This window comes from Cygnus atratus, chromosome 3 (assembly GCF_013377495.2).
Source record: "Cygnus atratus isolate AKBS03 ecotype Queensland, Australia chromosome 3, CAtr_DNAZoo_HiC_assembly, whole genome shotgun sequence".
Taxonomy (NCBI): Eukaryota; Metazoa; Chordata; class Aves; order Anseriformes; family Anatidae; genus Cygnus; species Cygnus atratus.
The window spans coordinates 36,707,935-36,730,164 of record NC_066364.1 but is presented as its reverse complement, the minus strand read 5'-3'; the positions used below and the strand labels follow the sequence as shown (position 1 = coordinate 36,730,164).

Sequence of the window (22,230 nt, the reverse complement as noted above, 5' to 3'; positions counted from 1 at the left end):
TTATACACACCATAGAAACCTTTGAGTATTTCAGGCCAATATGTTTTTAAACACATATGGGATAAAGTATTATTCTTTGTAACAAACTTCCAAACCATGCAGCTGACGTCTACTAAATGAATAATTATTATGAGGAAAAGCATCGATCATTATGGGGGAAGCAAACACATTAATTCTACATTTCTCTCACTAAGTACTATTTAGCTCAGTTTCTCTGTAAGTTTTTAGAAGTTTGTTGATAATTCAGCACGTTGAATATGTTTATCTACCCACTGATTTCAAATGAAGGTATCTTCTTACTGTTTTTTTTTTTTAAACCCTTCTTATCTGTCAACCAGATATCAAATGATACCTGGCCTTTATTTTTCTACAAAGTGATTCCCTCTGCAAACCTCAACAGAAGCATTCATGGACGCTCTCATGACCTGCGTTATCTGGATTCATAATTAGCATAACCAGAAATTAAAGTCATGAGTCTGTGGTTTTCCTTATGAGGAATCATAACTGGATAGTATCATCAGCAGTTTCTTCCTTTAGAAAAAAATGAAGAATGCTCATGCTCACAATAAAGCTGTAGACAGCTCTAACTCAATTGTTTGACCATTCTCCTGCACAGACTTTCTGATCCATGTCAATGTTGTCTTTCAAATTTCCCACTGGTTGAAATCTCATGGATAAGGCCTATTTCTAAATCAGTTTGGTTTGCTGCTTTAAAAGAAAATTTTTTATCATTTGACAGCTTCCCAACAGGACTGAATGCAAATTCTTTTATTGTTTTTAAGTCATGACCATGTGGAATCTGCACTGACATGCTGACACATCAATGTTTTAAACAAACAAACAAAACCACAATGAATTATTAACTGTTATAGAATTACCACTCCATGAAAAATGTAATGTACTTTGTGGACAGTTCTGGAAACAAAGTGTAGTTGAACGTTTTGATTTATTTATTTTTGTCTGCTCTCATGCTTTAGAGGTATTTCTACAAAAATGGATTTTATTTGTCCAGACCTTCAGCTCTGCCACAGCTGCAGACTGCAGGTCCTGAATTGAAAAAGAAGAGAGAGAGAAACTTTCTGCTTCATTGCATAATAGGAAACCATACACATTTTTTTTCTTATGAAAAAAAAATATTTAAAATTTCCTTGATTTATTTGGAAAAAAAAAATCTTTTGTATTAATTTTGTAGTCATCGTCAGAGCGTACTGAAACACAATCATTAAAAAGCTGCTGTCAGAATTGTTTGATTTTTAGATTTGAGCAGCTGAGCCTCAACAGCTCAACAGTATGTGTGGTTTTATTGCATTGTACCAATTTTCAAGTTACGGTGACAAAGCAGAAGGCATCTGCTGGTGGTTCTTTGTGGCACAGCTGCTTCGGACTTTTCAGTCACATTCTTCATCTACGTATTATATTGATAACATTTAAATATGATAATCCATTGTATTATACATATAATATAGGGGAAAAAAGAGGAAACACTAAAATTTATTCATCTCATCTTAGGTGTTTTCCTTTCCAACATTCTTGGTCTAACAGTATAAATGTGAAATACAATGAGTTGAACAACTACTACTATTAAGAATTACTATTAATGTAACGAGACCATAATGAGATGATGGCAAAAGGATATTGGAAATGGTGCCAATAGCACTAAAAGATTGTAAAGATAGTGCCCAAAGCTTACACGTGATGGAGTGAGGTGGGCTTTCTTCCCCCTCTCTGCTTTGTTTAAAAGCAAAATTCGATACTGCGGTCGGGCACAAAAGTCTTTGCATTTCATGGGTTTGTGGAATGAAGTGAGATGATTCATAAAGCAGCAAAAGAAGTAAAAGATGCTGCATGCACTAAATCTTGACTGTATCAGTAAGACTCCGTTCAGTAGGATGTGCTTTTGTATTGGAAACCATATTAATATGCCAGAGTAAAGGGGAAAGTGGCTCTTGAGAATCTTGCCCCTTACCAAATGGGCATCTGATCAATAAAGTCAACCTACTTGCTGGATCTATTAAAAGAAAAAAAAATAATTTACAAAGTGTTTATGATTGTACACACTGTATAGAGAGGTATTATTATAAGCAAGTATTCACTCTAAGAGATGAAGCATTCTCAGGATTATTGATGATAAAAAGCATTTTAGACCATGAAAACCTTGAGATTATCTTGCCTGATCTCCCACAAAACATGGCCTTTTGCATTTCTCTTTATTCCTACAGTGTTTTAAAATTGAGCACTTCAGTTCTTTGGAAACAAAACTCTGCCTGCAACCAAAGAGCAGGAGAGAATTCACATGTCCTCAGCACTTGAGGCTCTTGTACACCAGGAGAGAACTTTCACTGATGTAAGCAAGTCTGTGGTTAGTCCTGCAAAGAGAGGTTTATCATGTCAAGTTCCTTGACAATCTGTCGTTAGGAAAAAAAAATCTTTCTATACGAGCCCTCCATACACAACACATAAAACTCCTCTCTGAAGACTGGTGAAAGGGTGCATTTTAAAGAGATATCTGATATTATATGTAAGTTTCCAAAAGAATCATGAAGCCACCTTGCTACCCAATAAATTCTTCTAATGTTTAATTATTCTTATTCCAAGGAAAATGCATATTCTAGGCTGAGTTTGTCCAGCCATTGCCCTATTTTATAATCAGCCTTACACTCCTGGCGAGGTTCTCTAGGCAAGTATTTACACTCTTTAGCTGCCACGTGTAGCTTTTTTTCCAGCAGGGTAGCCCCCTGGAACTCATTACACTCAGTTCTGCTTCCCAGTTCACGGGCCGCTTCTGTCAGCGTTTGTGCCACTCCTCTCCATGACATCCTGCCACTTGGGGCTGGTTTACATTGCAGTATTTCACTGGGGCATTACAGTATTTCAAAAGCAGAATGTCAGCACACGTGGCAGCCCCTTCTGAGGGAAATAAGGTGGTTTCGCTGGAGTAATGCGGAGTGCAATGTACGTCTGCGTCCCCATGAGGGGAGCGCTGCCTTCGTAAGGCACGGCTCCATAACCTGGCAGCCCCTGAGGGACGACCCTAGCCAAGCTCTCGTGAACGCCGTGCCGATGCCAGCTACCTTACTAAGCCTTCCCCGCCCGAATAAAGCCAAGACTCGAGTAAATCACTAAAAACAAGGCGCTTTTATTTCTCGGCTCCTGAAGCACCAGACCCTTTGCGCCCCCCGCCTTCTCTCCGGGCTCCACCGCCGCCGGCGCGGGCCGCCATGAGGCGGGCGGGGGCGCGCACGCGCGCTGGGCTCCCGGGCCGCGGCGGCCGTTGCGGGGGGGGGGGGAGCAGCACCAACGGTCGCCGCCGTTTGAAGCTCAACGGTCGGGGCGCGCGGGCGGGCGTGAGGGCAGCCTCGCTGAGGTGAGGCGAGGCAGGGGGAGGGGCTCCATCCCTCCTTCCCCTCCTGTCCCGCGGGCTGGGGGCTCGGAGCCGCTGCAGGGCGTCCCGTCAGCGGTAGCCGCGTTGCCCAGGTAGAGGGAGCGGGCAGGCTCCTGCCCAACCGAGCCGGGCTCAGCCCGTGAGGCGCGGGGGGGGGGGGAACGACTGTCAGGGCGCCTCCGCCGGTCCCGCGGGGAGACCCCACAGCCCCCGGAAAGCGATCGCGATGGCGGTGCGGCGCCAGCTGCCGAGCGGGCGGGGCTCGGCTGCTACGTGGTCGCGCTGAGCCCGGAAGAGGAGGGCGGTGGCGGCCAGGGGCGGTGGGTCCGGGCGCCGCCCCCTTGTAACCAAGGCGGCTGAGCCCCGGGGGGTTGCTCCTGTTGGGGTGCTCGGGCGGCACCCCCGGCCCAGAGCCCCTCAGCGCTACGGGTCCCGGGAGCGGCACGAGGGCTGTCGTGTTCTGTCGTGTTCTGTCGTGTTCTGTCGTGTTCTGTCTGTGTTCGCGCGCCTGGCTGAGCCGCAGTCCGAAGAAAATACTCGCTGACACTGCCAGGAGCTTCCCTGCAATTTGTGAGGGTAAGAAGAGGGACTTCAGGCTGCGTATGGTCTCAAGGATTAGAGCGTGGAGCCGTGGCCACGAGCAATGAGTGGCTAGTGCTGAAGTGGGAAACGGCTGGCCCTTTGCCAAGAGCTTTGCTGGGAGCCCTGCCAGTAGACAACTGAAAATCTCAGATCTCCTCGCCTAAATTGCTTCATTGTCTTGTGATCTGATGAAATCTGGCCCTGCTCTGTTTATCTAGTGTTGCACTGGGAAAGTAGAGGCTCCTTCATGGATTGCGCCTGTAGTGGTCCTCCCCACAGTCCCACCGAGGGGTTTATGGGGCTGTTGATGGTATTGTGTTGACCTCGGTTTAAGATATCTGTAGCCTTCAAAATTAAATGAAGTGCAAACTGTGAAACTAATGACTTGCTTCTCTCATGGGCATCTCTGCTACTTCCTTCTCTAGAAATGGATTTTGAAGCACTGAAAAAATACTCAGCGTTGCATCCTAAGCCTGCTGGACTTACTCTTCAGTATGGCACTGCTGGATTCCGCAGCAAGGCAGAGCAGCTCGATCACGTCATGTTCCGCATGGGCTTGCTGGCAGCTCTCAGGTCCAGAGCCACAGGATCTACCATCGGTGTCATGGTTACAGCATCTCACAATCCTGAAGTAAGAACAACCTTTTATTTTAAAAGAAATTATCTGGGGTCACTGGCAGAATCAAAGCTCCTCACAATAATGGGAACAAAAAGTACCCATAGGCCACGTCCTGCGGGTACCTGCACCTCCTTAAGGGACGTGTTCAGCCTGCTTCCTTGAAATATGATCTGTGGTATGTTTAGCATTACTTTTCCCCATATATGTGGGAGGGTTTATTTGCTGTCATGTGGAAAAGTAAATGCTGTAATGTAGGAAATTAGTAACATGGGAAAGGCGAGGAGTACTGTTGAAAAGATGAACATTCGAGCAAAATCTGGTATTTAAAAAAAAAAAAGTAAAATGCAGCAGTTACAAATCAAACACTTAGACTTCTGTTGCTGTGGAGTATTCCTTAAGACATTTTAGTGTCAAGTGAACTTGATGCCAAAATTATAGGGGAGGGGGAATCTGTGACTTAATATGCTGCTTGTATTACTTTGGGGGATTGTTGGAGGCTGGAATAAATAGCTGAGCTATGGCTTTCCAGAAGCATTCCATATTTAAAGAAGCAATGTGATTAAGTCTTGTGTCAGTTGTCTTCAAAGAGCTTTTAAGTTTCCCACTTTCAGTCTTAATATGTTTTGTTCTGTTTCCTTCTAAGGAAGATAACGGTGTGAAGCTGGTTGATCCTCTCGGTGAAATGCTGCACCCTTCCTGGGAAGAATATGCCACCCAACTAGCAAATGCAGAGGAGCAAGAGTTACAGAAAACACTAACTGAGATCTGCCAAAAAGCAGCAGTAAACCAGCAAAAAGATGCTTCAGTGTTTCTTGGTAGAGACACCAGGTAATTACAAAATAGATGTATGCTGCTTTTACAGAGGTGCCAGCAGCTTGTTCCTGAGGGCTGCAGAGAGCTGCTCACCCAGCAGCCACGTTGGGCCTTTTGCACTGATTTGTGATGATAGCAATCAGAAGAAGCATTCCAACGTTGTTGCTGTATTAGCTTCTCTGATAATTACAAGAACTTCCTAGCACTGCTTCTGAATTGAATGCTTTAGTGTTCTGTTTTGTGGGTACCGTGTCACCTCCAGGTGTGTTTTGAAGTTCACTCATCTCTGCAGTTCTTTGGTCTAGTGACTGTCAAACTTTTTTATTGTTGACCCCGTCAGTAGAGAAAGGTATGGATTTCTTCATGTTGAACCTAAGTCTACTGGCAGGAAACCTACTTTTCATAGTCGTCTTCCACAAGCGTTTCCTTTCCAAACCATGCATAAATGTTTCCTGTAAAGGTTATCAGTTGTGTGTGTTGTTTTCCAGACCAAGCAGCAAGAAGCTTTCACAGGCGGTAATAGATGGTGTTTCCGTTCTAGGCGGTCAGTACCACGGTATGTTGAGCTTTTGTAGTTCTGGTCTGATTTCAGGTTTCTTCGTAAATGTGACCCTGCTGTGTAGACCCAAGGCAGTAGCCCAGCTACCGTTTCCACTTTTGCTTGTAACACTCTTCTTTCAGAAGATTTGTATTGCTTTAATGCATGGGGGTTCATCTTTTCTTAGCAGAACTTGAAAAAATTCTGTGTGTTTCTTGCGTTGTGTTTGGTTACTGTAGAATAGGAAATATCGTACTGCTTTTAAGGAGGAATTAATTCAGTGTTCTATTTTTGAATATTGTGCCCTTTGTTTTATGTTAGATTATGGTCTGGTGACCACACCACAGCTACATTACATGGTCTGCTGTCAGAACACCCGGGGGCAGTACGGGAAACCAACGCTGGAAGGTTATTACCAAAAACTGTCGAAAGCTTTTATGGAACTGATAAAAAAGGTGATTGCTGGTTCTTGTCTTCTTCTTGCAAGTGTACAAAACGGGTATCTTCTGATTGTTAGCCTGTTTGGGCCTGAAATTTTGAATTCAGCATGTTTCTAGGTGTGGTGAGGGCGCCTATGGTGTCACTCGGGTATGAGTTCACTTTGCCTTTCTTCCTGTGTGCCAAGTCTCCCGGCTCTGGAGAGGGTCAGCGGCATCTGAAGATTGACTGTGCCAATGGTATCGGAGCCCTGAAACTGTTGGAGATGCAGCCCTACCTCCCAAAGGAGGTGCTAATTCACATCTATAACGACGGAACCAAGGAGAAACTCAATCACTTGTGTGGTGCGGATTTTGTAAAAGTTCACCAGAAGCCACCTAAAGGTACGTAGTCAGTCTATAAATTTTTATAAATATAAATATTTATATTTATGTCCTCTCCAGATCTGAAAGTGCAGGGTGTAGCAGCTGCAGGTGAGCTGAGCTCCCTTGTTTCTTACTTAGTGACTGTATGAATGGTTCTGCTCGTGTGATGGAAAGAGGGAAGGAACCCTCTGGCAGTTCTGGGCACAATCCTAGGTCAGAACTGTTTGGAGATCTGTGATGGGCTGATACGTGACCTGAATGTTAAGCTGGTGGAGCCCAAGGATCAGCGAGGACACTAGCTTAGTGTCCTAGTGTCCTTAGTCTCCCGATGTGTTATCAGGAAATGTTGACGTTGTGAGTTAGGCTCACAGAGGCTTTCCCAGGTTCCTGAGGAAGAGCTGGTGTAATTAACCCTTTGGTGCCAGCAAAGTGACGAATTGACCTCACCCAGGGGGAAGATGACTTGAACCAGCTGCCTGCAGAGAGCAGAAACGAAAATCCCCAAAGTGGGAGAACAGGTCGCTTTGAATATTAGATTACCCGAGGCTAAACCGGGCTCTCCAGTCAACAACTGCACCCTCACCGCAGCTGTTGGCCACGTCTGGACACAGTGGTACAGTGGCATTGCCCCCTTGCATGCTGCCTGCAGGAGCACGTTTGGGGTTCCTGTGCTTCACAGGACAGAAGGTGTCAGCAGCGTGGGCAGGTTTTCTTGTCTGCTTGCATACTCAAGTCTGTTCCCCCAAGAAGGGGTTGCAGGGTGCAGAGCATCCTTTGGAGCTCCGAGCTACGCTCCTAAGGGGCTCTGAGATCGGCCTGGGGATGGCCAGCTGCAGAGCTTCTGAGAAGTGAACTCAGAGGTTAACGCGAGGAAGGGTCTTGGTCAGCATCTTGGAGAAAAAAAGCCAGATGTACCTTAATGAAAGAGCATTTCATTTGCGTGTGCCATTGCTCTGTCATATGGTGACTGCTTCCTAGCCGTTTCTGTACTGGCGCTAAGCCTAGAGAGGTTCTGAGGCAGGCGCTCCCCGTGCGTTACACACGCTGCTGAATGAATTGAATAGTGAGCCAGCAAAGCATGAGGTATTCTAAGGCCACCAGATCCACTCGTATGTTGTGCAGCTCTGAGAGTTGCTGGTGGTTGCTTTGGGGTGGGATTGTTTTACCAGTGTTGGGGTTTGCGGGCTGCCTCTTGCCGCAACTCTACTGCGGTGACGGCGTCGCTGACGGGTGTGTGTGTTTGCCTTCTGCTGGGACAGCGCCTCGGGTGCCAACGGGAGCGAGGTGGCGGCACAGGTTTGTCAGGTGGGAACAGAATACGGTTAAGAAGTCTAAACTGTATCTTGAAGAAAAAGGGTTTTGAGGTAAGGGGTTTGTGGTTAATCCCCACGTGCCTTGGAAATATGTGGCAATGTTACGCCAAGAGCATACAGCAGACTTGCCAGGTGTCGGGAACTGCAGGCAAGGTGGCTTTGGAGCCCTCGCATGCCTCAGGGTGCACTGAGGGAGGGCTGGGCGAGCGCCTGGCTTCTACCAAGGGCAGCCAGTGGCTGCTCACCACGTCAGGCTCCTGCCCTGGGTGTCACTGCAGGCCTCGGCTCGCCCCGCTCCGTATGGAGCAGTGCAACCTGCCTCGGGCCCTGGGCGGTGGGAGCCCATCGGGAGGCTCTGTGGGGACCCGCTGTGTGGGCAGGCTGTGGTGGTTGCGTTGCACGGGCTTTGTCCTTGTATCGTCACATGTCCTGTGCCTCCTGCCACCATTTAGAGGTGTGAAGATATGCACAGTGGTGCTGCTGGGACTGATTTTGTATGCTGCTGGGGAGAAGGTGTAGCGTAATAAATATTTAGAGAGCCTGCCTTTTTGATGTTACTGTTTGTAGACATGAACAGGGGATTTGCCACTGCCATTCAGTACAGCGTCACTGTTGCAAGTTTCTTGGTAAAAGCGGTATCAGTTTTTGACCATCGATTTTGTGTGTGTCTGCACAGAGCTAATTTCTGGACGAGGTCTGCGCTGGGGCTAATTTAAACGTTTTGTAACCTTTTTTTTCCATCTCTAACTTGCATTTCTAACTCTGTGCACTAGGGCTAGACATGAAGCCTAATGAGAGATGCTGCTCGTTCGATGGCGATGCAGATAGAATTGTGTATTACTACACAGACACAGCTGGCCATTTTCACCTCATAGATGGAGATAAAATAGCAACTTTGATTAGTATCTTCCTTAAAGAACTTCTTGCCAAGGTAACTTTAACGTATGAATTGAATGCTCATGCTTTAAATGGAGAGAAGTGTAAAATACTCGAAAAGAACTGTTAGTTTGTACCCGTGTAGTTTTTCTACATCTACCTAATGTGAACCCACTTTAAAGAGATATTTTGTACCTCATTGGCATGGCAAAAATGTTACTTTTATAGGGCTGTGGTTTCCAGGCGCCAAATAAAAATCTGAGCACTGAAATTTGAACCTTGAAGCTTTTCTTAGTGAGAGTGAACTTTTCCCATTTCTGTGCTGAATGTAGTGATATTCCGTTCTCTTGTTCTGATATGTTTCATTACTTTTTTGGGTTCAGTACTCAGTGTTTCTATGAAACTTAAGCATTCCACTTGCATGAAAACTTATGACAGCCATGGGGTTTGTATGTCATCATTCCAAAACTGCTATCTGCCGCACAGTGTCCATCCTCCCTGGGGAACAGGAAAAAACAAACAAACAAACAAACAAACTTCTCAGAAGTTTTCCTACGCTTGCTGTGTTAACAGTAGGTGCTCAGTTTGCAAAGCCCAAGGTCCCTGAGTGGAAAGCTGCTTCAAGCCAGCCGCAAAAACTGTCATGCACAAAGACTTGAATAAGATTCCTGTTACCTTATATGTGTGGATGCTCTCTGATGAGTGAGCTAATGCATTCCTCGGATACCCAGGAGTTTTAAGGGTCTGTAGAACATAGATCCCATCCTGCACAAGTATTCTGATTCTCCTTCCACTTGCCCTACCCCTCTGACTGTGTGCCTGGGGACGGTAAAGTGCTTTGCTTCTTGGTTTGCTCAGGTGGGACAGACTTTGAAGATGGCAGTAGTACAAACAGCCTACGCCAATGGGAGTTCAACGCGGTACCTTGAGGAAACACTGCAGGTATTCTCTAATTTATCCCTGGTAGTGTTCTGCAAACATTGTTTACTTTTCTAGTAAGTGTTACTGTAGCATGATCATTCGGAAAACTCAACCTAGGCTAAAACAAGTGACTCATTTTAAAACCTGTGGCAGTTACTAAATTAGTGGTGGGAAAGGAGATTTGGAAGAACAAAGCTGAAAAATGCTAGTCAGCTTTTACTACTTTAAAAAAAAAATTGGCAAAAGTTAAACAAAATCAGGAGTTTCTTGGTTGCGGTTTTTGTTTTTGAATCAACCTTTATTTCCATTTGAAGAAATGAAATCCTCCTTTTCATGCAGTTCGCTGAAGTAGCGGATAATTTAAGCTCTTGGAAGTCAGTAGCTGTGAAAGGCAGCTTGGTTAGTTAGTAACAGCCCACCTGGGCTGGTGCCCAGTGTCTGGCCCTTCCTACACTTCAGTTTGTTACCAGTCACTTCAGCTGCAGTTACCATCTGCTGACCAGAGTGAGTCTGTAACACTGTTTATGTTCTCTGTATGTCTGGGTTGTAGGTGCCTGTTCACTGTGTGAAAACTGGAGTGAAACACTTGCATCACAAGGCTCAGGAGTTTGATGTCGGTGTTTATTTTGAGGCAAATGGACACGGGACAGTAAGTACAAGCATGCAGTGCATCATATCTGCAGCCAAGACATACAAAAAGTGTCAAATGAGCCTGAGAAAGGTCTTTTCACTGTCTGCTTACGGTTATAAATGAGACTTTTCTCTCCCACTTTGAGAGCAGGCTTGTTTTCTCCCTTCTTTCTTTATCATAGCATTGCCACTACCTTTTCTGTTCTGTGGGGGGATGCGAATTCATGGAAGCAAACCTTAATGACAATTATTTGGGCCTAAGCGGTAGAAGGCTTTCTTCTTTTTACCCCTTGCTATGTGGGCTTTCCTCCTTGATGTGGGCTGGTCTTGACAAGCTCTTTTTTTCTTTTTCTTTTTCAATTCTAGGTACTCTTTAGCAAAGCTGCTGAAAATACAATAAGACAACTGGCAAAAGAAGAGAGAGATGATGCAAAAAAGGAAGCAGCGAAGGTGCTTGAAAACCTGATTGACCTCATTAATCAGGTAAAAGCTGAGAGAAATAAATCACTATGGGGACAGGCATGGGGCTAATGCTGTTCAGGGATGGTTGGAGCAGGAAGTAGCGTGCTGTGATAGAAAGCGAGAGGAAAGGGGCGGTAGCAGTCTTCAGAAGATGTAATACTTTCTCGGGAATGGATGCAGAATGCTTTAGTCTGGTGTAGGCTTCTGGGTTCAGAATCAAAAGAGGGAATAGGATGGCAGGAGAACCTAGTGATAGTATGTGACTTGTTCACGATTCAATAGCAAGTAATCTTTCAGCTGATGTTTTTCACTGACGTTTTTGGTATGGGAGGATGGAGACATTCCAGTGTCCATGCAGCCATGGGAAGCCCCATGTGTCCTAGCACAGCCAGTGTTTTTCAGGAGTAGTGCCCAGTCACACTTCACGGGCCAGCTTTAAGCATCCTAACCCCAGAAGAGGGGTGAGGTGCCGGTTCTCACTAGGAAAGCTGCACAAGCATGCTGCGGTTCTCCTTAACCACAAATTAAGTGTGTAGGAAAAACAGGAGGAAAAAAAATCCTACCCAAAGAGAGACAAGTCAGCTGCCTGCATGTTTATTCAGGTGGAAACGCTGATCATGTCGTGCCTTCATTTCTGCACTGTTGAGTTCTCCAGTTCTTCCCTTTCCCTCCCCTGCTCACAGACGGTGGGCGATGCCATCTCAGACATGCTGGTGATCGAAGCCATCCTGGCTCTGAAAGGTCTGACTCTGCACCAGTGGGATGCCTTCTACACCGACTTCCCAAGCCGGCTGCTCAAAGTTCAGGTTAGTTACAGCGCGCCGTCTCGGGTCACAGCAGTGCCTTGCGGCCCTGAACTGAGCAGGTATTGCCTGCGTATAGAGAGATGAACTTCATCTTAAAGCTGAAATGGCCCACGGAAGGATTGGGGTAGGCCAAACAGTCCATGAAACAGCCCAGAAAAGGGATGAGAGTTTCACTTAGGCTCAAATAAAAATGTCTTAAGCAAATGATGAAATAATAGTCACCTATGTTAAATGGAAAAACCTGACCAAAACAGAGGCAGGGAAGTAGCTCGTTACTTATTTTGAAGTAGTCAGTGTGAGTTAACGTGACAAGTTGCACAATGTAGTGCTGGTGTTTCATAGTGTTGTCTTGCCTGCTCTCTTTAGTGATGAGTAGTTTTGTTAACAGTGCTCCTATTCCTCACCTGAAAAAAAGCGAAACTTACACTTTTCGTGCAAAGGAGCCAACCAGAGCATGTGGTTAGGACATCAGGACCACAAGGGAAAAAAAAATGTTTTCCAGCAGGTATTGCTATAGGTCAAAATTTAACTGTCCTGTTTTTCTGAGGCCCCTGCCTGCTCAGCAGCTGGATTTTTCTTCCTGTGCCACTTAGAACTCCAGTGATTAAGGTCTTCTTTCTCTTACCTTCTCCAGTATTCAAAGAGCTTGAGCAAAACAGGCTTCCATGCGGTAGCTCTGTGTCAGGCTTAGGGCGCAGAGCTCTGTTACTGGGTCCTTAAGTTAGCCACAGACAAGGGGACAAACTGAGCTGTCGTTCTGACAGTGTCACACACCAAAGCCTAAAGCCCTCTCTTACCAGTGGCCTGCTTCATTCCGCCTTCAGGGCGGTCTGTCCACATGCTGTGGCAGTAAGTCTGTTTCTGTTGCAGGTTGCCGACAGACAAGTTATCGAGACAACAGACGCGGAAAGACGGGCAGTTACACCTCCAGGGCTACAAGAGAAAATTGATGCATTGGTGAAGAAGTACAAGTTCTCACGAGCATTTGTCCGTCCGTCGGGAACAGAAGACGTTGTTAGGATATACGCCGAAGCAGACACACAGGTCAGAACTTACACAACTTGTATGTAAGCACTGGGGGATGGAACGTAAATAAAATGCAACAGGTACTAGATTTGGAAAACGACTTAGTGATCAAAAGAAAATCTCTTCAGATTTTCTTTTATTTATAAAAGCAATGTTTAATGTTCTTAACATCTAACTCTAAAAGTTACATGTTTCCAAAGGCAGATTTGACACTAAATTATTTTGTGAAAAGAAAGTCAACCTTCTGAGAACTGAGGATTAAGACAAAAGTTACCTAGGCAGCCACTAACTGCATGACTTCTTAAGAGGCAAAGAGAAATCAAAGCAAACTTTGGATGCTCTTAAGAATTAATCTCTATGTGAACTTAAAAGTTGCAAAAGTTGCCACCCAAAGCTCTTTGAACAGTCATAGCTCACACCCCCATCTTCATGACCACAGTCGCATAAGGCACCTCAACATGACACAGAAATAGGGGGAAAACAGTACTTGCATGAACTGGCTGTTCAATGCTCTGGCTGTAGCACTGCATATTCATTCTAAATTTATTCTAAACTTCCACTCCTGACACCACTGTAACTGACAATGTTCCACAGGAGAATGCTGATGCCCTTGCCCATGAAGTAAGCCTGGCCGTTTACCACCTTGCCGGTGGAAGAGGAGCACCACCCCAGCCGCTATAGCAAACAATACAACGGCACCTGAAGTTCAGAACGGGACTTTAAAATATTATTTTCCTTACCATTTGCTAATGTGGATGTACTGAACTCTTCTTGATTGTTGCAAGGATTAATCAGAACTGAGCAGAATATTACTCTGGTTATTTCTTACCGCTGGCACCTTATCTCTTACTGCGATGCTCTTGCTGCTGGATGTTGCCCTCCTCTCAGTTTGTCTGACGCCCAACACTGACCTGTTAGGGGTGCCAGCTGTACTCTGTGTGTGTCACTGCTCAGCATCCAGGGGGTGGTTCACATCCAGAACAGAGCTGCAGCTCCAGCCTAAGACTGACGAACCATCTGCTCTACCAGGAGCAGCCCGGCTCCCAGCAGCTCCAGAGGAGGCTCACTGGAGGGGAGGCTCCCTTCAGCCTTACGGCACCTGGCTGCTGTCAGGCAGGAAAGGCAGACAGCTGTAACAGAGCCAGCAGCTCGTCCTTCAGCCAGGCACGCCAGACATGTGTCTGTATTCTAACATGAGGTAGTAACAGGTATGTAATGAAACTGCAGCACTCAGCAGCTGGTACTCAGATTAATTATAAGGGACCAGCTTTCACTGATTACCAGGCCTCTCATAGGCTAACTGCTGCGTTCATATTTTAGTGTTCCTGTGATGAATTCCCTGCCTCCCCAGGTCACAGATTGTCACGCTGTGCCTGAAGTCCAGCTCCACCTCCCTCAGGGCCCTGTGATGGCTGCTGCATAAACAGCTCCTGTACTGCCACCACCACATCCCTGTCACCTGCAGGCAGGCAGCACAAGGCCGTGCTGGGCTGGAGCCTGAGTTCACTTCAGGGGCAACACTGTAATGAGAGCGCGTTTGCAAATAATGTGTTATTGCAATAATAGCTTTTTTTTTTTATGAAATTAAGATATGGCTTAGAAAAACACAGTAGCAGTGTTTATGATCATTTTAAAGTCTGATTTCTGTGACCCTTCCTACTCCCCCTCACTGTGAAGGGGCTGAGCTACTGGGATGGAACACTGAATACACAGGCATTGCTCATCCACATCTTTCAGTTACCTACCTCCAACAAAGATACTAACTGCATTAACTCTCAGCATGGCCTTTTAGAGAGTGTTAAATAAGCACAAGTTCCAACGGATCAAAAAACCCAAGACAAATAAACTGGAACCAAATTGGAAAAAAATGTGCACCTTGTATTTTTCGGATTTTTTTTTTTTAAGACAGAACTCAGGACAACAAAATGTGTACTGTAAATAGTAGGCACCGTAATCAATATGAGCCACCAATAATTACACTTGATTCAGGCCACATCCAGAACTCTTATGTACAAATATTTAACTTAAATACAACATTAAGTATTTCATTACATACAAAGTAAGAAAAGAATACTATACACCTGGGAAAGATACAGTATTTCTTTTAAATAGGTACAACACATGTAGGCTGAACAGTACTGCTGTGGTTCATGTTTTTATGACCCCTTCAAGAAAATCCTTCTCCACCATTTCTTCTATCTTCTGCCTCGCTTTGCTAGAGAATTGCTTGAGGTTCTCCATCTTTATGTCCTTGTTCGGGAAGCAGTTGGGGTAAAGGACAGGGCTCCCTGAGTGTCCAACGCATCTGCTTGTGACTTTGCTGTTAAAAACTTGGCTGAGTACGTTAAAGAAAGGCAAAAGCTGCTCAATGCTGCGAACAGTGTAGATGGTTAAAAGCAAGTGGCCTGGCTCCCAGCTTAGTGTTTTCCCTGAGCTGTCCTCTTCTGGGTTTTTCTGTAAATACAGAGAAATAGGAAATAATGCAGGACCAGACAAGAAATACAGGCACAAATAAGATGTTAATGCCCGATAAAGTATTTTGCCTTAATCTAGAAATATTTATCCTAGCAACAAAGTACGCAGAGGCTGCCATGCAGCTTTCAGAGCAGATCTGCTCCCTGTTACCGCTCGGCTGGAGCCCAGGGGAGGTGGCACCAGGCGAACGCTTGCCTCCACTGCCCCTCTAGCTGCTCGTTGCTTTGTAAAGCAGGCTGCATTTCTGAGGCAGCCCTCAGGCTGCATCCTACAGCCAGTGGCAGGGACAATAAGCCCCTGAGGGTGTTAGAATGGAAATGAAGCATTTTCAGTTTGTAGCTTGAGTTCCAAATTTTCAGAAGAGCAAAGGCAGTGCTGTTTCAGATACCGTAACTAACGCATCTGGAGGCTCTGAGCAGACACCTCACAAGCGCCTCAGGAAGTTCTCACAATGCAACCCAGTTCAGCTGCTCATCAGGTGTTCCCACAAGACCCTGATTACACACCTTGCACTTCACAGGAAGAATTTCAAGGGAGAGAATCTCAGGAGCACCGCCAGTGAAGGCAGCAGTCACACACCCAATGCTAGCACTCAGTGTCCTGGTATAACTGTTTAGGGTCGCCTTAAATGTCTGCATGCTAAAATATCTGAGCACTAACATCCAGCTGCTCATAGAGGAATCTTTACTCTTTTTTTTTTTTTTTTTGACTCACAAATAAAAAAAATTCAAATCCAGACAGCAAGGCACTACCAACACTGTAAATGCCTCGTTTGGACAATTACTGACAAACCAGCATGGGGGAGCTACCACCATGAAGCAGGGTTCCATCAATACAGTTTTTGACTCCCTAAGGCAGGAGAAGAGCAGCACAAAGGCCATGTCCTGACCTGCCTCTGAGCTGTTCCTCCCTGCCTCTGCATCCAAGAGCCCCACGGGCTGTGCTGCCATCATGGGTGTGGGCCCTGCTCCCACGGAGCAGACTCAGTAATGAAGGGAGAACGAAGGGGAGTGGAGCATAAGGTAAGGATTAGCGATGGCACAGCCTTTGAGCACAGATTTCTTCAAGAAATGGTATTTAACAAATACAGGTTTTGTCCTTCAAACAAAAGCAACTGCCTGTTCCAATTCAGGAGCCTATGACATCTGTTTCACAAAGCAATTACATTAAATATGAACACATTCAGTATTTCAATCTGGCTGTTTGGCTCCCTGTCACAGGAAACAATTATTGCAGCTATACTGCTGCTTCTCTACAGTATTTCAAGAAAAGAAAGGCTGCAAAATAAACTAGAACAAAAGGAAGACTACGTTCCAACACAGAGTTGACAATGCCTCCTACTTCTACAGGAATTGCTAGTTTTTGTAATTTCTCTTGTAAAAGTTTCCCATCGGATTCACGAAAGGGAGACTTTTCGGTACCGGTCTCCACCGTGCTCTGTACGACCCCGCGAGGAGCACGGAGCGGCTCCAGCACGCGACCAGCAGCAGCGTACCCAGCAGCCAACCGCGTGGGTGCACATGCAAACACCGATGGTGCCTCTGAGCAATGAAATACAATCTGTCCAAGCCATTTCCTCACAGCAGCATCTTCGCAAACACCACTAGCTCCTCAGATACTAAAAGTAAATCAACAACAGTTGATTTGATGGAGACTGGGTTAGGGATTGTTTCATGCCTGCTTTCTGTTTGGCAGAAATAATTATCTAATTTGATAAGGATTTGTGAAGATGATTCCTATTAGAACAAAAACGTTTTGTAATCTATTCATGTAGGAAACCAACTTAAAAGTAAATTTATGAGTCATCTATAAAGATGAGGGCCCTTAGGATTACTTCACTTCAAAAATTGCTCGCTTTGCCCTCTAAAAAGACTCCCCTCTTTCAGTTCTTACTGGAAGTTAAATGCTACCCAGGGCCTCGAGGTGATGGTGTTATGGTGAGCTTATTTCACAACTCAAGCATCAAAGGCCACCCTCACCTGATGCTTGGCCATCTCCAATCCCTCCAAAACCACCGTCTTAAAGTCCTCCTGTTTGTCCTGTGGAAGGAAAGAGGAGAACTTTCAGACTGCATTTCATATATGGAAATCATACGCTGCCATGAAGGCTGTGCAGGTGCTTGGTTGGGTGCCGTGTTTCAGCAGGAAAAGTTACCTGCCCCCAGGAGTCCGTTGGCCAGGAACTGCAGACGGGGGTTCATGGGGCCAAGACACTATTAGACAATGACAGCACTGTCAGTTTGTTCTTCTGTTTATGGCCAGCAGTGCCGAAGGAGGTTTATAAGCACATTCCCTTCAGACAACAGAGCCTAAGAAACACCCCGCTGCATGAATCAGAGCATTAGTCAGAGCGCCCCAAGGCAAAATTAAAGCCAACTGAAACATTTTGCTCAGAAACAGTATTTTCTAAGAAAAACACACAGCTATACACAACAGCGTCCTCCTCTGCACCAAGAAGAAATGGCCTGGAAATCCGTATTCATTACCTCGTGGTCATCTCACTCCGTATCCCGAGTTAGGGTTCACAACATACAACTGCCACCATGACTAGGGGGCTGTGGAAGTCCCAGGAAGCTTTCTATATTCTGGAAGCACGCTATGGAAGTCCTCACTTCAAACATCTATCCTAACATACAGTACTTACCGGCACGTGTATTTCATACAGGATGTGTATTTTATATAGCTCACGTAGAGATTATTTGGAGCTTGACAACTTTCTAGCAGGTACAGTACAGTACAAACGTCAGGGTTACCAGCTACCCCTGATTAGCAGTCAGTTACAGCCTATTACTCATTTTCACAGGTGAGAGGAAGAAAGTTTTAATCTTCACCATTCAGAGACAATGAAGTGAAGAATGCAGATGCACTTCAGGTATTTGTTTTATCCCCCATCATCCTGAGCCCTGCTGGAAAAGTTCAGGTCTGCTTGCAACTAAGTTGTCACTAGGCTTTAGATAGCCACTTGTATATCGGTATTAGCCTCTTTGCTCAACAAAAACCTTTCATAACAGACTGTAAATACAGTGGCTACAGTAAGTTACCTGTATTATAGCCCTGACAACGTCTTTTGTTTGGAGGGATCCCCAAGAATGAAACTTCAAAGCTTTCTCCCTAGTGACTTTGAGCTTTCTCCTTAGTTCCCTGGCCCACCCAGCACCCTTTCCCAGCGAAGAGCCTGCCTGGGGGCCTCTGTCCTGGCAGCAGGGGCAGCGAAGTGTCTGACAGCAATTGTCTTTGTGGCAGTAGAACAGAGCTCCCTTGGACAGGGTTTGGTAGCTTCCAACAGCTGGTCAGGCCTCTACCCCAGCCAGACTTGGGTTCTGACACAGCTCACGCACTGACAGCTCTAATTCTGCTCCCACTCTAGAAGTCAGCAGCCGAGATTCCCTCCAGAACCACCTCCATCACTCTCTGCCTTCTTCCATTCAAGGTGACTGCCTTGGGAAAGAAACCCAACCAGCCCTGGCTCTGTGCAGCTTCAAAACTACTCTGTCATTTTAGGAAATAGAACAGTTTTCTAGATACTTAAGTGCGATTTTTATAACCAAAATGCTTTCCTATTTTAAAAGGTAATTATACTGCGCTTCCTACATATATGACCGGCTATCTGAAAATGACTTCTATGTTCATATTAGACCTTGGAGTTTCCAAATAAAAGTATTATTTGAGTGAATAGAAAATATGTTTCAAAGTCACTGACCATTTTTATTTATTTTTTTAATACCTACTTATGTGTTTTTTTTTTGTCTAATGCTGGCCTGAGATTACACCAGCAGGAATCTCCCATGCTAGATAAACTCCTTTCCATTCTCCATTGAAATAAACAAACAGACGTACAGTAACTTGCAGCACTAAGCTCTCACTGAAAAGCAGAGCTGGATAAAAGTGACGTACCTTTGCTTTTTTTCGCAGCAGCTTTGCCAGACGCACCACGTAAGGTTTGAATTCCCTCTGATGTGTACCCTGTCTTCGTACCTCCAAGCCTGAATCATCCGATGCTTCTGGAATAAAAGCCCAGCGATACCTGTCATGAGATAACACAAGCAGACATTATGCTTACTGAACATACAGCCTTTTCTGCTAGATCTAAGAACATGAGAGGATGAGGAAATCTAGTTAAATATCAAAGAAAAAGGAACAAAAAACAAAACCCAGTGTTTGACAGGAATAGCAAAGTCACACTCTGAAAAGCAGAAGGTAACATGGCTGAGAAAAGTAGTGTTATCTTTTTCCTTTAAAGTTTCTTGAAGTATTTAAGGATGCCAAAATCAAGATAAGGCAGCAAAGCCAGAAGTAATAATACTTGCATCTTAGTTATGTGCAAGGGAACCAAAAGTAATTCTGAATTATAAAATATGTAAGTTACTTAAAACACTTGCACATTCGTGGTACTTCGCATAATATGCCGAATGTTCTCTATATACTGTGTTGATAACAGGAATTCATTTATTTTATCTATTCACAGGCCAAAAGGATAAAACGAACCGTTCCCTCCCCTTCTGCTCACTGCACTAAGACTGGCTACCTGCACTATAAAGGAAATTGAAGTTTCCATCCTTAAGGCTCCTGTCCAAGCCTCTGTGAGAACGCTGTAAGAGACAGCATGATTCAGCATGACGGCTGTCTTTCCGAAAAGACACGGTAATGGCCTTAATAAGACTGGTTTAACTAATAGTGGAGATTAGGATAGCATAGAGATCTTGGCAAGAATTATGAGCCACATCTCCAGAAATTAAAACAAATCAAGGAACCTTAAGATTAGCTTTAGATTTATGAATAGTGCAGGACACAAACTGACAGTGTGCAAGTCCTTCCACCTTCTAGCACACACGAGGATCTTTAGAATGCCAGGTCAATTAGAGCTGACCAAATATCTCCACCGTGCAGCATAAAGGAAGAGAAGAAATACTGTGTTTTGTCCTGTGCTGCCTCTCAGTTCTGCAGTCTTCAGCATTGTTTTATGTCCATTTTTTTTTTTCCAACGGAATAGGATTGCAGGGGCACTGAGCAAGCGGTTTGCATGAATGAATGCTGCTGCTCAAAACCAACCTAGAGAGCCCCCTCTACAAGCAGGTTTGTTGCTGCATATTCCAGTCAGCTCACACAGGAGTAATTTAAGTGAAATCATACTGAGATCATACAGTCATCTGATCTGATGACTTAGTCACTGAGACACATGGGTGTACTTTGGGTTCTCAGACATTACTGCAACTAAATACTTGAAAAACAAAATATTTGAGTAAGTCGCTGTTACTGATTAGCTCGCAGGTGTGGAGAATCTCCAGGCAGAGGCTAAATCAAAACAGCTTGAAATCATCTGCTGTGCAGTGTCATTTGCTCTGGGGACTGCGCTGACATTGGCAGGGGTTGGACTGTGGGCTACTCTGGATGAAAGCCAGAAAGGGAAAAGAAATAGGAAAATGCAGATTTTAAACACTAGAATTTTACCAAGAGGCACGGTTAAACATCCAGGAACTTAGAGGATAGCATCTTTTACTCACATCTGAAACTGAGGAAGGTTTTCAGATGGCAAAGCCAGGGCCAAATCCAGGAATTTGCAAGCAGACAAATACAGGTTCAGCCATCTCTGGCTATTGTAGGACGTGGAGAAACCATTGCCTCCTGTGTATGTTGTCTCCAGACCAGCAACAGATGGGCCAGAAGTCCTAAAATAAAGAACCACAGGCAGGTAAGTCATCATGGGAAGATCCTCTTTCTGTGTTTGCCTTTATAAATGCACAACTCTTTATTTACCAAAACAATCCAGCATCCATAAATCAAAACAGAATGTTGCAAGTCTGTGCTATGGTTGGAGTTTAACGTGTGTGTATAAATAAAAGATAAAACAATTATATATATGAACATTAAAATATATTAAACTATGTCTGATTCCTGTCAGTCATCCAGATTAAGAGGGAGTTTTAACTCACTCTTTATGTGGATATTACTTTATTTTAGAGAAAATTCTTCAAAAGAATAGAAAGCTAGGAAAAAAAAGCGAAGAACAACACTTGGACAAGTAACTCCTCTTATTCTTTTGAGAAATCTGAGTCTACTGCTAACATTGACTGAACCTAGACCATGCTACACAGAGGGTAGGTGCAATAGAAATAGACAATACAACTAAATTAAGAGCTCTACCTTAATCTTTGTGTCTTTCTAACACTAGAAGAAACCACCTTTTTAATATAACTTAGAAAGGCACAATCTTATTCTAAATATATACATAATAGAGAAAAATTATAAAGTCATGTCATGTCTATTGTAATTGAAAAAGCAGGGCCATTTTAGCCAGGAGGAAGACACTAAGAACTAACATACTTGTAATGCATAATTTACCCTAGATGTTTATAAGCAAGCTGACAGTTGTGGTTTTTTTTGTTTGTTTGTTTTGCCCTGAACAATGTGTTCCTGGTACTGCAGTCAGACTGGAACACTCTTCACTTGTCCTTTTCATTTGAGCTTGACAATTGTTTCTAAGACAAACTACTCTGAAGAATGGCTCATCTGTCCATCAATGTGCCAGGAGACCAGTATTAAGCTAAAAAATGCAGGAAGTTCGTAAATTACCTGGAAATGTCTTCATCTGCAGTGAGCTCCTGTTCCATCAGTAAAAATACTTGTACCTGAAGATCAAATGCTGTATTTTAATACAATTTTTTACAGACTGCGACCCAGGAAAATGCTGTAGGGAAGTGTGAGTAATAAGCCTTAGAGGAACTATTGTTTGGAGCTTTATTTCCATTCCTGGATGATGCCCACTGAACTACGAGTGGACAATGGCACTCTGAAACTCATCCCTCATGTACAGCCCAAGTAGCACAAGGACGTGGCTCTCTTACGGCCAGGGAAGCTCTCAGAGGCTAACTCCTTCCATTTCTTAGAAAGGAAGCCTAGCAGAGAGCAAGGCCTGAAGGAAATGAGAATAAAGAATCACAAAGAAGCAGTCAAGCTCAGGTGTGATTTCCTGGAGGCGACACAGTGC

The 22,230-nt window shown here is 44.6% G+C and overlaps 2 protein-coding genes across 5 annotated transcripts in view; one reads left to right on the top strand and one right to left on the bottom strand.

Moving 5' to 3' along the window:
- The first annotated feature begins 3,244 nt into the window (after window positions 1-3,244).
- Window positions 3,245-14,639, top strand: PGM3 (phosphoglucomutase 3). Its single transcript, XM_035559553.1, has 13 exons — window positions 3,245-3,958; window positions 4,390-4,595; window positions 5,227-5,411; window positions 5,885-5,952; window positions 6,256-6,389; window positions 6,560-6,755; window positions 8,824-8,981; window positions 9,785-9,868; window positions 10,398-10,496; window positions 10,844-10,960; window positions 11,623-11,745; window positions 12,616-12,789; window positions 13,366-14,639. Exons 2-13 carry the CDS (start codon window positions 4,392-4,394, stop codon window positions 13,450-13,452), a joined length of 1,629 nt encoding a protein of 542 aa, XP_035415446.1. The 5' UTR covers window positions 3,245-3,958; window positions 4,390-4,391; the 3' UTR covers window positions 13,453-14,639.
- DOP1A (DOP1 leucine zipper like protein A) overlaps window positions 14,631-22,230 on the bottom strand; it is a 63,132-nt gene continuing 55,532 nt past the window's right edge. For 2 of the 4 annotated variants that reach the window (XM_035559551.2, XM_050710064.1), the window contains 5 exons: window positions 21,816-21,871; window positions 20,747-20,911; window positions 19,140-19,269; window positions 17,226-17,285; window positions 14,633-15,225 (listed from right to left, as the gene is read on the bottom strand). In XM_035559551.2, the coding sequence (XP_035415444.1) occupies window positions 14,920-15,225; window positions 17,226-17,285; window positions 19,140-19,269; window positions 20,747-20,911; window positions 21,816-21,871 (717 nt within the window). In that variant the 3' untranslated portion in view covers window positions 14,633-14,919. Of the gene's footprint in view, window positions 15,226-17,225; window positions 17,286-19,139; window positions 19,270-20,746; window positions 20,912-21,815; window positions 21,872-22,230 lie in introns of all 4 variants that reach the window. The other 2 variants (XM_050710066.1, XM_050710065.1) reach the window with 2 other exon arrangements.

Coding starts and splice junctions, on each gene's coding strand:
- PGM3 (XM_035559553.1), top strand. CDS start 4,392: ATGGATTTTGAAGCACTGAAAAAATACTCAGCGTTGCATCCTAAGCCT. Junction 5,953..6,255: donor TCTAGGCGGTCAGTACCACG/GTATGTTGAGCT, acceptor GTTTTATGTTAG/ATTATGGTCTGGTGACCACA. Junction 6,390..6,559: donor TTATGGAACTGATAAAAAAG/GTGATTGCTGGT, acceptor CTGTGTGCCAAG/TCTCCCGGCTCTGGAGAGGG.